The sequence below is a fragment of the Hibiscus syriacus genome, unplaced genomic scaffold (assembly GCF_006381635.1).
Source record: "Hibiscus syriacus cultivar Baekdansim isolate YM2019G1 unplaced genomic scaffold, ASM638163v2 tig00110206_pilon, whole genome shotgun sequence".
NCBI lineage: Eukaryota > Viridiplantae > Streptophyta > Magnoliopsida > Malvales > Malvaceae > Hibiscus > Hibiscus syriacus.
Genome location: NW_024062627.1, coordinates 2,496,113 through 2,508,847, shown reverse-complemented (window position 1 = coordinate 2,508,847; position 12,735 = coordinate 2,496,113). Strand labels below are relative to the sequence as shown.

At 33.1% G+C, this 12,735-nt stretch overlaps 2 protein-coding genes and 1 non-coding gene across 5 annotated transcripts; 2 read left to right on the top strand and 1 right to left on the bottom strand.

Annotated features, from left to right (window-relative positions):
• The first annotated feature begins 6,274 nt into the window (after nt 1–6,274).
• Nucleotides 6,275–8,359, top strand: LOC120113442 (alpha/beta hydrolase domain-containing protein 17B-like). The gene is made up of 5 exons (XM_039134614.1): nt 6,275–6,703; nt 7,208–7,244; nt 7,342–7,578; nt 7,700–7,747; nt 7,834–8,359. The coding sequence occupies exons 1-5, from the start codon at nt 6,369–6,371 to the stop codon at nt 8,323–8,325; spliced, it is 1,149 nt and encodes a 382-aa protein (XP_038990545.1). The 5' UTR covers nt 6,275–6,368; the 3' UTR covers nt 8,326–8,359.
• Nucleotides 8,360–8,609: 250 nt separating this feature from the next.
• Nucleotides 8,610–8,681, top strand: TRNAQ-UUG. Its single transcript has one exon. It is a non-coding gene; the product is annotated as a tRNA-Gln (tRNA).
• Nucleotides 8,682–8,853: 172 nt separating this feature from the next.
• On the bottom strand, nt 8,854–11,641 carry LOC120219584 (UV-B-induced protein At3g17800, chloroplastic). Of its 3 annotated transcripts, none has more exons than XM_039216409.1 (3): nt 11,373–11,641; nt 10,077–10,354; nt 8,854–9,763 (listed from the first exon to the last, which is right to left on the bottom strand). In XM_039216409.1, the coding sequence occupies exons 1-3, from the start codon at nt 11,484–11,486 to the stop codon at nt 8,956–8,958; spliced, it is 1,200 nt and encodes a 399-aa protein (XP_039072340.1). In that variant the 5' UTR covers nt 11,487–11,641; the 3' UTR covers nt 8,854–8,955. The 3 variants fall into 3 exon arrangements, with proteins under 3 accessions (XP_039072340.1, XP_039072342.1, XP_039072341.1); XM_039216411.1 differs by having other exon boundaries at nt 10,077–10,379; nt 11,373–11,510; XM_039216410.1 differs by having other exon boundaries at nt 11,367–11,487.
• Nucleotides 11,642–12,735: the final 1,094 nt, after the last annotated feature.

Below are 12,735 nucleotides of genomic sequence, written 5' to 3'. Positions count from 1 at the left end.
GAATTGACTTTAATTTTGGGCAGGCTAAAGATGCATACGCACAAGCTCCGTATACATCTATGACTGAGCGATACAATGTCCTCAAACGTGCCATACATGGCAAACAAGGGTTAGAGGCGCATTAACAGGGTGGCGCGTGGATCATATTCCACTTATATATATTACTCTCCACGAATGACTAGAGTCTAACTGAACAGAGTGGGAAGTCTCGTGATATGATGGTGCATGCAAGGATATACTCGATCACCTTTATACTAAAGAATAATATTAAAAACTACCGCTAATGTTTCATTGTACAGTTATTTTGATTTGTATTTTTTTAGTAATTTTACCTTCTGCGTTTTAATTTAGGATAAAATATCTTTTAATGTTTGATTAAACATTCATTTTATCTCTTATTCCTTTTTTTGGAATCATTTTAGCCCCTAACATTTCATTTAAAGACAAAATGCATCTATTTTATAACGTTCATAGTTTGTTGACCAGATATTCATCCACATAGAATCCTTTTTACCCCAAAATCAAATGTTTGAGTTTAAATGTTAAAAAAAAAACTATTTCATCCAACATTAATGATATTTTTTATGAGATTATGCCTACACAATATTAAATATAAACAGTTGAGCACAGCAGTACTAGTAAGCAGTACTTGTTTATTAGCTAGGTTAAATCTCCACCTCACGTGAGCGCTGAATTAAAATACTGAAAAGATGTCGTTGGATGGATAGATCTAGTGGCTTATACATATATTTTGATGTGCAGAAGGGAGGATCACATGCACTCTCCCCACGCCATCTTCCCATTTGTTGAATCTATTCAAACTAAAACACAGTGCACGACGATGCTTTCCCTTTTTAATGTTATTTATATGCATGGATTACAACAAGCCAAATTAATATAATAAGACTGTAATAAAATAAAGAAAGAAACATAGATAGAATACAAAAACAAGTGCATGCATTCCCTTCTCTATGTATTATTTGATTACTGTTTTGCATTCCCAATGTTTTCGAATCATCTCACATTTCTTAGATTGGATGCTCAAATTTTCTATTCCCATTTCTTGTAATCAAGAGTGTCATACCAACGTTTTAAATTGTGCCCGTCTCTTGGAAATTAAACTTTAATGTATATGGACCGTCTCCCACCAGGTCACCACCTCGATATTCATTGTTCTTTTCATTTTATTATTTTATTATGTTATTAGAGTTTAGTCCCTAATGTTTTCTTTTTCATCCCCTGAAGTTTAATTACATGCATCAACTTTCGAATTAGAGGTTTAATTTTGGGAACTGCGTATAAAACGAATAAAAGATTGGCAAGGGACAACTAATTTAGTTGCCGAAAATATTCTCTGCTAGGACCGTAGTGAGATGAATCGAGCTCGATTATTATTTAAAATTCAGTTTGATTCGATCTAAAAGTTCGCAAGTGTAAAATTATCGAAATCCATCGAGTTTAAAATCAAAAATTAAAGTTTAATTTGAACTCGAAAAAAACTTAAATTCAAAACATTCCAAGACTTAGTTCGGTTGAATATCAAATAATTCATTTTAAAATTTTGAGTCAAATTTAAGTTTTGACCAAATTTATATAACTCAAATACCGATAGAGTTAAACCCAAATAACTTTTCATCTGTCATTTATATGCAATTCCCTGCCCATTCCGATTGCATCCAGCGTGGACTCTGTGCCTACTAAGATTAGTAAGGACGACGTGGGGTCTGGACAGCCGTCAATTATAGAAAATATTAAATTGGATGAGGCATCACCATCCGTTGATTTTCCTAACTCGGATGAGAAATCTAAAGGTTGGGCCTGACCTGAAACCTCAGAAATATTGATGATGTAGCCTGGCAAGTGTGTTTTGAGGTCCACGCGCCACCCTGTTTATGCTCTTCCATTGGCAAACTTGTGAGGTTTACACGTGGAGGAGCCGTTGGAATATGATCAGAGACACGTCAGGATGATAATGGCTTGTTTTCAACTTAAAATTTACAAGTTTATAACTAATTTTGATTTGTTTCTAATTTTAGTACAATTTAATTTGGCTCAACTAAGACTCAATGCAATGAAAGCGTAACAAAATCCCATTCCAATCTTAAAACTTTAACAAAAGATTTAATCCGTTTTGGTATGATCTTAAAATTTTAATAAATGGACTCATCAAGTGATTAAGTGGTTAAAAAGATTATTATTATTCCTAGAGATATTGAATTCGAGCAAATGCGTCTGGTATGTGTTATCAATGATTAAGAAAAATTCTAAACATATACTATTTTATAATCACTTTAGACTATTAAAAAAATAATTATTATTTTAAAATATATTATGTAAAACTATTATAAAATATTTAATAAATATATGAGACCAGATAAAACATATATCATTTAAATCTAGTATTATATAACTTTGAATTTTTTAATACAAAACACATTCTATTTTGACTAATTTTGATTTTTAATCTAAAAAAATAAAAAACTCTCAGACATTCAACGCTTGTACCCATGTATATATGATACTGAAACTATATATATATATATATATATATACATATATATTAATAAATTTATATAATTTTTATTACTTTATTTGTAATTATTTTATTAAATGGAGTTTGTAACTATATATTTTATATAAAGTTGTATTAAGAAAGTGGAAAATCTCATCAAAGAAGGTTAAAAGAAAAAGTCTCTGAGAAAGAATTTTACAACTGAATTCCCAATGCATCAATTAATTGTAGGGTAAACTATACATTTAGTACTCCAACTATAAATTTTGTTTTATTTTAGTAACTCAATTATTTTTTATTTCAAAATCATACCTAGTGTTACCGTTAAAATATTACAAGTGATGTTGACGTGTCATCATAATATAATGTCACATCATCAGTGAAAAAAAGATAAAAAATGACGCATCAACAATTATGTTAATTTTTTAACGAACAGTGACCAAAATGAAACCAAAACATAACGTTTGGCATAATTTAAAAAATAATAATTTGACGACTAAAACGGAAAAAATAATAGTTGAGGTACTAAATGTATAGTTTACCCTTAAGTGTATAGAAAATTTCCATTCATGTTGTATTATGTTCAACACTATATATATTGGGATAATCTATATTTTTTCTATTTTGTTACTTGAAAGTATTAGCACTTAATTAGTTAGATAAAATCACTTAAAAATGAATTTAATGTTTTAATTAAAAAAAACTCAAAGGACGATGCATATCTTTCTTCGATTATTTATGGCTTTGTCAGCATCATCATAATTAATGTAACCTAAAATAATATTTCATGCGAAATACACATTTTTTAGTGTGATTCTTTTATCAATAAAACAAATGTTAAATTAACTGAATTTTATTTTGATCAACATTATTAATATTATAATAAATTAGAAGATATAAATTAAACATGTTTTAATATATAGTTTTCTTAAATAAAGATTATAAATAATTTAATCATCGTATTAAAAACGAAAATGAAATGATAAAATTATTTATTCCAATATACATTCTATACATATCTAACATTGAAATTATTAAGGCTTAACATTTGATATTAATCATCAATTGAGATTATTTTTTTTATAGTAAATATCTTTTCATACTGTTAATTTCAATCATCTAATAGTCTTAAATCTGTGAAAAACCAGAAAGAATGTGCAAGTTGATCATAACTCTTAAGATAGTAATTTACTTAATGATAGAAAATAGGGTAAGTACACAAATGGTCTCGGGCTTCAGAATGTTGTTTTATTGAGTCATTCAACTATTAAAAGTTACAAAAGAGTTTTCTAACTATAGGACGTTTTGTTGAGCTTCCCGACTATTAAAAGTTACAAAATAGTAACTCAACTATTCATATATTCCAAACTTGTCATTTTCCATTAAAAATTTAACGGTCGTCTAAGTTGGATGTTAATATATTGATTATGACATGACAAAATTATATTTTAATGATGTCTAGTGGCACCGCCATTATTCAAGTACTGACTCAATGATATAATGTTTCAAGCACTAGTTCGATGACGTAATATAAACGAATAGTCGATCCAAAAAATACAGCTCAAACGATTCTAAGATCATATTTTATCATATCTTAGTCAATATGTTAACGTACAACTTATACGGCCGCCAAATTTTTAACGGAAAAGGATGAGTTTGAAACATATGAATAGTTGAATACTTATTTTATAACTTTTAATAGTAAGGGGACTCAACAAAATAACACTGTATAATCGGACACCATTTGTTTAACTTACAGTGTTCCATAGAAAATATTCTAACAAATCCATAAAAGAAAGTGAGTGGATTTCTCTTTGGTGAGATTTGACACAAGCATTTTTTTGACTAACTTGTTCACTCTTTATATGATTATGTCTTAAATCTAAATGAAATCATTAAAGACCAACAAGGATAAAGATTGTGCTCAAATACCTAATAGCATTAGTCTTAGGAATCAACACAAAGCTAATTTTTTTATATATAAAAAAAAGTCCAGATAATGATCAAGCCTCGACTTTACAAAAATCCAATTACTTTAAATAAATGTCTAAAACCAAATTTTATCATTTTTACTTTACAAAAATTGAAAACTTCATTAGAATCAACTTCATTTTTACTTAATCTTATATCAATATGACAGTTAAAAATAAGTATTTCCTTATGAAATAATCGGGATCTCAGTATCCAAAACTGTCATACTGATACTAGTTTAATCAAGTTTAAGAAATTTCATTCAAAATCAACAAGTTTTTGTCACGACATTATGAAATCACACATTGCTTATAATATGAGGCTTTTTAAGTGTTTAAATATATTCTTTTAAACATACACTCATTGAGTGTTGAAGACTAAACATATACGCGTGTATCGCTATCGACATCTGACTCGTGTTTATGCTCATGCGATTACGTATCTTTTACATGTATCACGTGCGTTGTTTCATTTTCTTTTTTTAAATAAAATTCGTACATTTTTTGTTAAATATTTTTTTATTTATTTTCATTTTAATCCTAGTGACGTCAGTGTTGGAGAAATTGTCCAAATGATCTACAATGTAGGCAAAACTCTTCCTAAAAACCCCTTTTAAAATACGCTCCCACGTAAATAGGGATGGCAAAAAAATCCGAATTCGACGGGGAAAATTGAATTAAACAGGGATGGAAAAAAATCGTTTATGCTAAACGGGGACGGGTTTGGTAATCCCCGCCCCGATTACCCGGCCCGATAAATATTAAAAATAATTATATATATATATTATTAATAAATTTAAATTAAATTAATATAAATATATATAATATTTATATATTTAATTTAAATATATATATACCCGGCCTGATACCTGTTTAAATAACCATTTATGCTAAACGGAGATACTCGTTTCCCCGCGGTTTTCACCGATTACCCGATGAGGATCTCCGTTTAAATCCCCGCGATTTTTTAAACGGGGAAAATCCACGGGGATGGGTATGAATTTTTTAAACGGAGATGGGGACAGGGACGGGGGACCAATACCCGACCCGTTGCCATCCCTACACATAAATGTGTTTTTGTCAAAAGGGTGTTATTTTGATAAAAGAAATATTGTTTGGTTATCATTTTAACAAAAATATTAAAAAATAATTTTAATAAATTAATCATAATTTATTTTGAGGTCAGTTGGTAGAGCACAATGTTATTAATTTTGAGGTCGTGGGATCGAGTCTCACGAAGGGCATTTCATAATTCGGAGGTCTCTTACGGAAGCTGTTCTCAACCTGGTGTTAGGGATAGTCTACTATCTTACCTCCCCCTTATCCCATACATATGGGAAAAAGGGACAGCCATTTTATTCAATAAATTGTATTCAATGAATTATTAAATATTAATAATTTATTTTCATGTATTCACCAACAAATGAAGTAATTTCTCAGATTTAATAAAGTTTGAGGATAAAATTCAAAATTAGACCAGAAATCAGAAAAGTAAAAACTGAAGAGAAGCGAGTATCAGAGATTGATACCCGCATGAGAGTGGAGAAAAGGAGAAATAACAAAAAGACAAAACAGAAAATTGTCTTATTGATGTAGCAGAACTGGTAGCAAGCAAAGACCGAAGATAGAGATTGTACGAATTCACTCCGCTGTTCAAACTGACACGCATACGCAATGAAGTTATGCACAACAACAGATTCACATCTATGCCTGTCTGATATGTTTTTCATTTTCTTTTTTTGCATCATTTTGAAAGTTCATAGCTTTAAGTGAAGGAGAGCCCATTAATTAAAATCCAGTTCTTCCAAATCTGGTGTCATGCACTCAAGCTTGCTCATTTTTCAATGACTTGGGGTTGTCTTAGCTCTTCTTGTTGGGGGGGTTGAATGGGGTGTATGTGTTCTCAGTTGGCTGCAAAGTTTGCTTTCTTTCCACCATCTCCGCCCACGTATCAGATAAAGAAGCGTGACAATGGGAAGCTCACTGTGGTTTCATCTTCCTCCTCCTCTTCTTCTTCAGCGCTTGCTGGTGTTTCTGATGATCCTTCTTTGGATGTGCTTTTGATTGACACCAAACTTGGAAACAAGATAGTTGGTTTTTATTTGCGAAACCCATACGCTCGCCTTACTGTGCTTTACTCTCATGGCAATGCCACTGACCTTGGCCAGCTCCATGACCTCTTTGTCCAGCTCAAGGCCAACCTCAGAGTCAATCTTATGGGGTACAGTCTTCTTCTTATTCTTCTCATTTTATTTTTTAGTTCAAAATTTCGTCACCTGCACTTATCTGTGCTTTACCTGAGTAACTTGGTTGTTCTTGTTGATGCTGTCTTCAATATGTAAATATCATGTTTTCTTCTTGTTTTGGGTCCGAATGGTCTTATTTGGCTTAGATCTGTAATCAGTCTCTTCTTTAGCTAATTCCTCTATTTCTAAGTATATGGCACTATTCAGTGGGTAAAATCCCTCATAGATGGTTTGTAGGCGTAGCCATTAAAAGTGCAAGTAAAAATGGGGTTCCTCTTCTGCATGCACTTTTTACTTTTTCCTGCAAGTCCTAGACTTTAGTGCAATGTGGCAGCAGATGAGGTTCTACATCTCTCTTCTGATTCATTTGGAGAGATATATTGCTTGTCACTTGAGCTACAAGTTTTTAAACAATGAGATCTTTGAGCAAATGCATGATGCACATTTTATTGGGTTGTTTGCTGAATGCTAAACTGCAGGTATGACTATTCTGGCTATGGAGCATCAACTGGTAAGGTAGGTCGATTATTTTTTCTTATTATTTCGTTTTGTTGATGTTAAAGTGTTAAACCTGATGTTGATTTTGCTAATGTTTTGATTGTATGATTTACAGCCAAGTGAATCCAACACTTATGCTGACATAGAAGCTGTGTACCAATGTCTTCAGACTGAGTATGGAATTAGCCAGGAAGACTTAATTCTATATGGCCAATCGGTCGGAAGTGGACCGACGTTACATTTGGCAGCTAAACTTCCAAGGCTGAGAGGTGTAGTTCTGCATAGCGGCATTCTTTCCGGCCTTCGTGTGCTTTGCCATGTTAAATTTACATTCTGCTACGACATTTTCGAGGTAATAATCCGTAAATCGACTGCCTTGTGAGAACGATATCTAATCGTATTGATTTCAGGACAGTCTGATGATTGGTATTTCAGTTCGCTGCTTGAGCTAATTATTGTTCTTAAAACTGCAGAATATCAACAAAGTAAAAAAGGTGAAGTGCCCTGTGCTTGTAATACATGTAAGTACCTTTCGAATTCAGCAAATCTTCTTATTGTCTATTTAAACCATATAGTTGTGCTAATATCAAATATTATCATTAATCAGGGCACAGAAGATGATGTTGTCAACTGGCTGCATGGAAACGGACTGTGGAAAAAGGCAAGGGAACCGTATGAGCCTTTGTGGGTGAAAGGGGGTGGTCACTGCAACTTAGAGCAATACCCCGACTACATACGTCATCTTTACAAGTTCGTTTATGAAATGGAGAACATGACAACGGAAATTCGCCTTAAAAGTATACGGCAGAGTTTGCGTCTACCAACAAGGTCAAATACTAGTTCCTCGGTTACAAGTGACAGATGCTGTGAGATTAAATCATGCCAACCCAAATGCCTCAGATGTCCAAAGCCAAGATGCAGTAGATGTTGCTGGTGGCCTAAGTGCTGGCCACCGAGCTGTGTGAAATGTTGCCGGAAACCGAAATGCCTGTCCGGGTGTTGCTGCTGCTGCATCAAATATTCATGGGGGAGATGTGTGGGTACACATAGTAATAAGAATAATGAGTTAAATAGTAGAAAGACTAGAGGGCTAATGTGATTTGTACAGCCCTCTAATCTAATCTAGTGTACAAAACGAGAGAAAGTACTTTATTTATTTCTGGAAATTTGATTGTGTTTTCCATTTTTTGTTATAATTTCAAATAAAAGAAGCTTCCCTTTCCTTTCGATACAAAAGGATATGAATTAGATAAATTGGAATTTAGTATAAGTGGAGCATTGATTTCGACCGAGACGTATAATGCTTATATATTGCCATTTTAAAGGCATGTTATAATTTACAAATGTAATCTTAAAATGAAAGATGAAAGATGATAACAAAATGGTTCTATGGTGTAGTGGTTAGCACTCTGGACTTTGAATCCAGCGACCTGGGTTCGACTCCCGGTAGGACCTGCTTTATTTCTACTGTCTTTTTGCTTAAAAAGGTGCGCAAAATTGGATGAACTTCAAACTGAAAAATACAGTCAAAATACCATGTTTTTGGAACAACGTGAGTTTCAGTATTTATTCTTTTTCTGCAGCATTGTTTACATGTTCCGAACTTGTTCAAACTTGCAACGTCACATTCCCTCGAAATTAGCATGTAATATAACTTTTTAACCATTCATCCTGCTTGATATATCTGCAACGGGAATCGTTCATTGCACAACAATTGCAAAGATGCTGGTTAGCTCTTAAGAAAATGATACTTCGATTCGACATAGCTCTCTGCATCCCATAGGAACGAACCAAATGCCACCGCTTCCAAGACTAGCATTGTCAACCCAGAGAAAGTGATGGAAACTATTTCATCATTCGATGTATCAACTGAACCATCATCAAGAATCCGAATGTCAGGCCTCCCGAACAGTGCTTGTGTTTGCTTTTCAATCAATGAAATAGCTTCTTTGGATCTTATGGTTGCATATCTCTGAAGTGTCTCAGAATCCAAATACATGACGTAGGATCTCAGTCTATATGATTTCCCTTCAGCGTCAGTGTATCCTCCTCCATCACCATCATCAGGTGGGATCATGATCAAAGAATCTGGATCCCAGAGCTGCTTCTCCGGATTTGGAAACTCAAATCTTGCTTGGTCCTTAGTGAAATCCTCAGGAAGGGTTTTCATAGTTCTCTCAAGTTGAAAGCGTTGATCAACTCTTCTAAGGAAATATCCATACATTATCGAAGCAGCATAGAGCTTTCCAAGTTTGATCTTGGTAATTTCAACAATGGTGCTGAGGGGACCGACCACTCGGTCTCCAAGTACAAGGGATACATGGCTTTGAATCATTTCCAATGCTTCAGGAGAATGAACAGATTCCAATTTCTCTTCCTGGTTTGGCCAAAAGTCCACACGTCGGGTAGGATCTGAAGTTGCTGTTACCTTGGGAATCATTGAAATCTCATTGTCAACAAATTTCTGTACAATCAAGCAGTATATTATTTCCTTCAATGTTTTCCGCCTCTCCTTTTCTTTAATTTCAGCTATTCTCCTACAGTTCAATTGTTTCAGTTATATCAGTAATTTCATAATGGACTAATAGCAAACGAACAATAAACTAATCACTAGTAGAAACTTGAAATAACCAAGTCAAAAACCAAATTTTTTTTATAAGGAACTTAGCATAACATAAACCGATTCACTGGTAAATGCCTATTATCCTGTTAATATACAAAACCAAAAACCTTTTCGTTTAGTCTAACTCACATGCGTGTGCACACACATCCAAATGTTAAGTGTGATAGAATTTTTCAACTTACAACAACTGCACAATAAAAGGAACTAACATGGAAAGAGATGCTCACTTGTAGAGGAGATCTTGGTTTGGCGGAGTTTCTTCTTTCTGGTCATCTTTATCACTCTGAAGGTTATCCAGCTGTTGATCAACGGCTGCAGGCAGTAAATGAGGATGAGTTCTCAATATTTGTGCCAAAAGCTGGCCAACTGGGGACTCGAATTCTACAGGAGCAATTGGTGACAAATTATCACCCGACTCCCCTGAGGCTCTCACAGTTAAGCATCTTCCTCCTCGGTACTTATCAGGGACCATTGCTAACTTTGGAGTGCAGAACGAAGGACATCTCTGGATAGAAAAGATTCTTTGAGAGCTAAGAAGACAAGTGAAAGTATCAAAAGACTGAAGATTCTATGCTTAGTCACACAGCTCAAGCCTCCAGGCATTGCCTTATAATGCAAGGCTTTTTTCTATAACATACATGCTTTAGGAGCGAGTATTCCGGAACAGGTAACGTATATACTCTACAGTTGACTTTTACTCGAACAGAAATTTGCACGAACAAGAGACTATTGTCTTAACCAGATTGCTTTCAGCTACTCGGTATTTCACAATTACAACGTCATGTTTTAAAAATCAAAATTACATTATTTCCTAATAATGGTAAACCATCGAACAATCAGAGAAGAAAAGGCTTCTTGGTCTAGGGTGCACCTACTAAAGCATGAAGATCCAAAGGCCATCTAAACTCAAGGACTGTTTAAACTACTTGATAAAAGAAACATGCTACAGAGATTTTCCATATTTATTTCTTTAGGATTCACCAAGACAAGTACAAGATCAAAGTAGAATCCGAGCATTTCATCTTCCAATCTTTCAATAAAGTATCCAACTGACTTATGTTATCATGGCAGAAAATATGAACAAAGATTATGCAGTTGCCAGCGGATTGCATCCAGTGGGAAAGAAAGCTCTAACAGGCAGCGGCCTTGGCCCCTCAAGAAAATTTTCTAGCTTCAACACTCAACAGATTCCTAATAACCATCAACCAAGCTGGATTTTGCAAACCACTAACGTAACCCTAGTATCAAGAAACGAAAAAGAAAAAGAGGAGAAACCACGAAACTCATCAGCAATTCGTATCAACTATCTAATTAACTACCAACTTTTATGTTCTCTATGTCACAAAGAAACAACTATTTCAAGGGACAAAAAAACCCAGAATTTAGAATCTTGTCCTGAATTCTCAAATGAAAGAAATAAGTAAGCAAGTTATGACCTTTTTGTTTTGGAAAAATCAATGCAACAGAAACATACATATAAACACCTATATTAAGAAAAGGAAAAGAAAAGAAAAGGGTCATACTTTGAAGAAAGGAGAAGATGAGCAGAAGTGGTTGGAATTAAAGTGTCTGAAACTGAGGGTTCCAGCTGAAGGGATTGCTACCAACACCTCGGTTGTTACTCCTGCAATATGCATTTCTTACTCTGCTTATTTCCTTTTTAGTAAAACCCTAAACCAAAACTCTCAAGTTTAAGAGGAAAGAAGGGCTGAAGAGACTTTTGATAATGGTGACAATACTGCAAGATGGATGGAGTGTGGTGGTTGTTAAAGCTGGTTTCTTTGTGGACTTCTCTTTCTTTCTTTTTTATTTTTTTTTTAAAGTTTATTCTATTTTATTTTTTTAGGTCTTTTGTCGTTTTATATTATTCTAAATTATTATTATTTAAAAAAAATCATGTACATTTTTCTTGTTTAGCAAGAAGTGTACATTTTTAATGAGTTGTAAGTATTTTGAATATAAAAAAAATTCAATAATCTCTATATTGTGAGTTATTTCTTTTAAGGTGTGAGTTTAATACTCAATAGAATAAAATATTTTCACTAATGATATGTGTCCTCTTATTAAAATGACACATATCATAATTCGATTAATTGAAAAAATATAAAAAAATAAAATATCTGCCTTCGAGGGTTAGACTTGAGTTCGAAAAATCTCTAGACTACTTTACTATCAAACCCGTTTGTTGTATTTGTTAAATGGTATAGAACATAATATTTGTTAAATAGTAACTCATGGGATGATATCAATACCTATGTACATATATCAATACCATTAGTGATAGGATCTTAATTTTTAGTTGCGACTCAAGTGTGACAAATCTAATAGCTAAGGAGATCAATTAATAAACTAATAAGTGAAAACTTGATAGTGAGAACTTGACACTATGTGAATGTTAATAAGTTTGAAGTGAGAACTTGATTATTTGTGTTTGATAAGCATAAAGATATTGTGTGATAAGATTCTAAAAGGCTTATATCTTTGTTAGACACTATGTAGGTAGTGATAAAACTCGAGTTACTAATGTATGAATATCGTCTAGTATTGTGTGAGCAAATATATGGATATTCCAAGAGTAGTGGTATTAAGGCATTGAAAGAATGCTAGTTGGATGTTACTATAATACTATTACGACTTAGATACATCTAGATAGCCTAGAGGCGTAGGCTATTAGATGTACGTTCTTGATGTGTATGTGACCTAAGTCTCACATGAGGTATTTAGCCATTTTTATTAAGTTTGAGGTCAAATTACATTAATATCTTATTCAAAATTTATGAATATTCTGTCTAAATATCAACGTCAAATTAAAATTTAATCACTTTTACTAACATGTCACATTAACATATTAATAGAAGCCAACGACTCAATATCTAAAATACGACA

Excerpts from the sequence above, each read along its gene's own strand:
- LOC120219584 (XM_039216409.1), bottom strand. The coding sequence starts at position 11,486 with ATGCATATTGCAGGAGTAACAACCGAGGTGTTGGTAGCAATCCCTTCA. Across the intron at positions 10,355-11,372 it reads CATCTTCTCCTTTCTTCAAA|AGATGTCCTTCGTTCTGCAC; the intron begins GTATGACCCTTT and ends TTTTCTATCCAG. Across the intron at positions 9,764-10,076 it reads AACCAAGATCTCCTCTACAA|GAGAATAGCTGAAATTAAAG; the intron begins GTGAGCATCTCT and ends ATTGAACTGTAG.
- LOC120113442 (XM_039134614.1), top strand. The coding sequence starts at position 6,369 with ATGGGGTGTATGTGTTCTCAGTTGGCTGCAAAGTTTGCTTTCTTTCCA. Across the intron at positions 6,704-7,207 it reads CTCAGAGTCAATCTTATGGG|GTATGACTATTCTGGCTATG; the intron begins GTACAGTCTTCT and ends GCTAAACTGCAG. Across the intron at positions 7,748-7,833 it reads GCCCTGTGCTTGTAATACAT|GGCACAGAAGATGATGTTGT; the intron begins GTAAGTACCTTT and ends ATCATTAATCAG.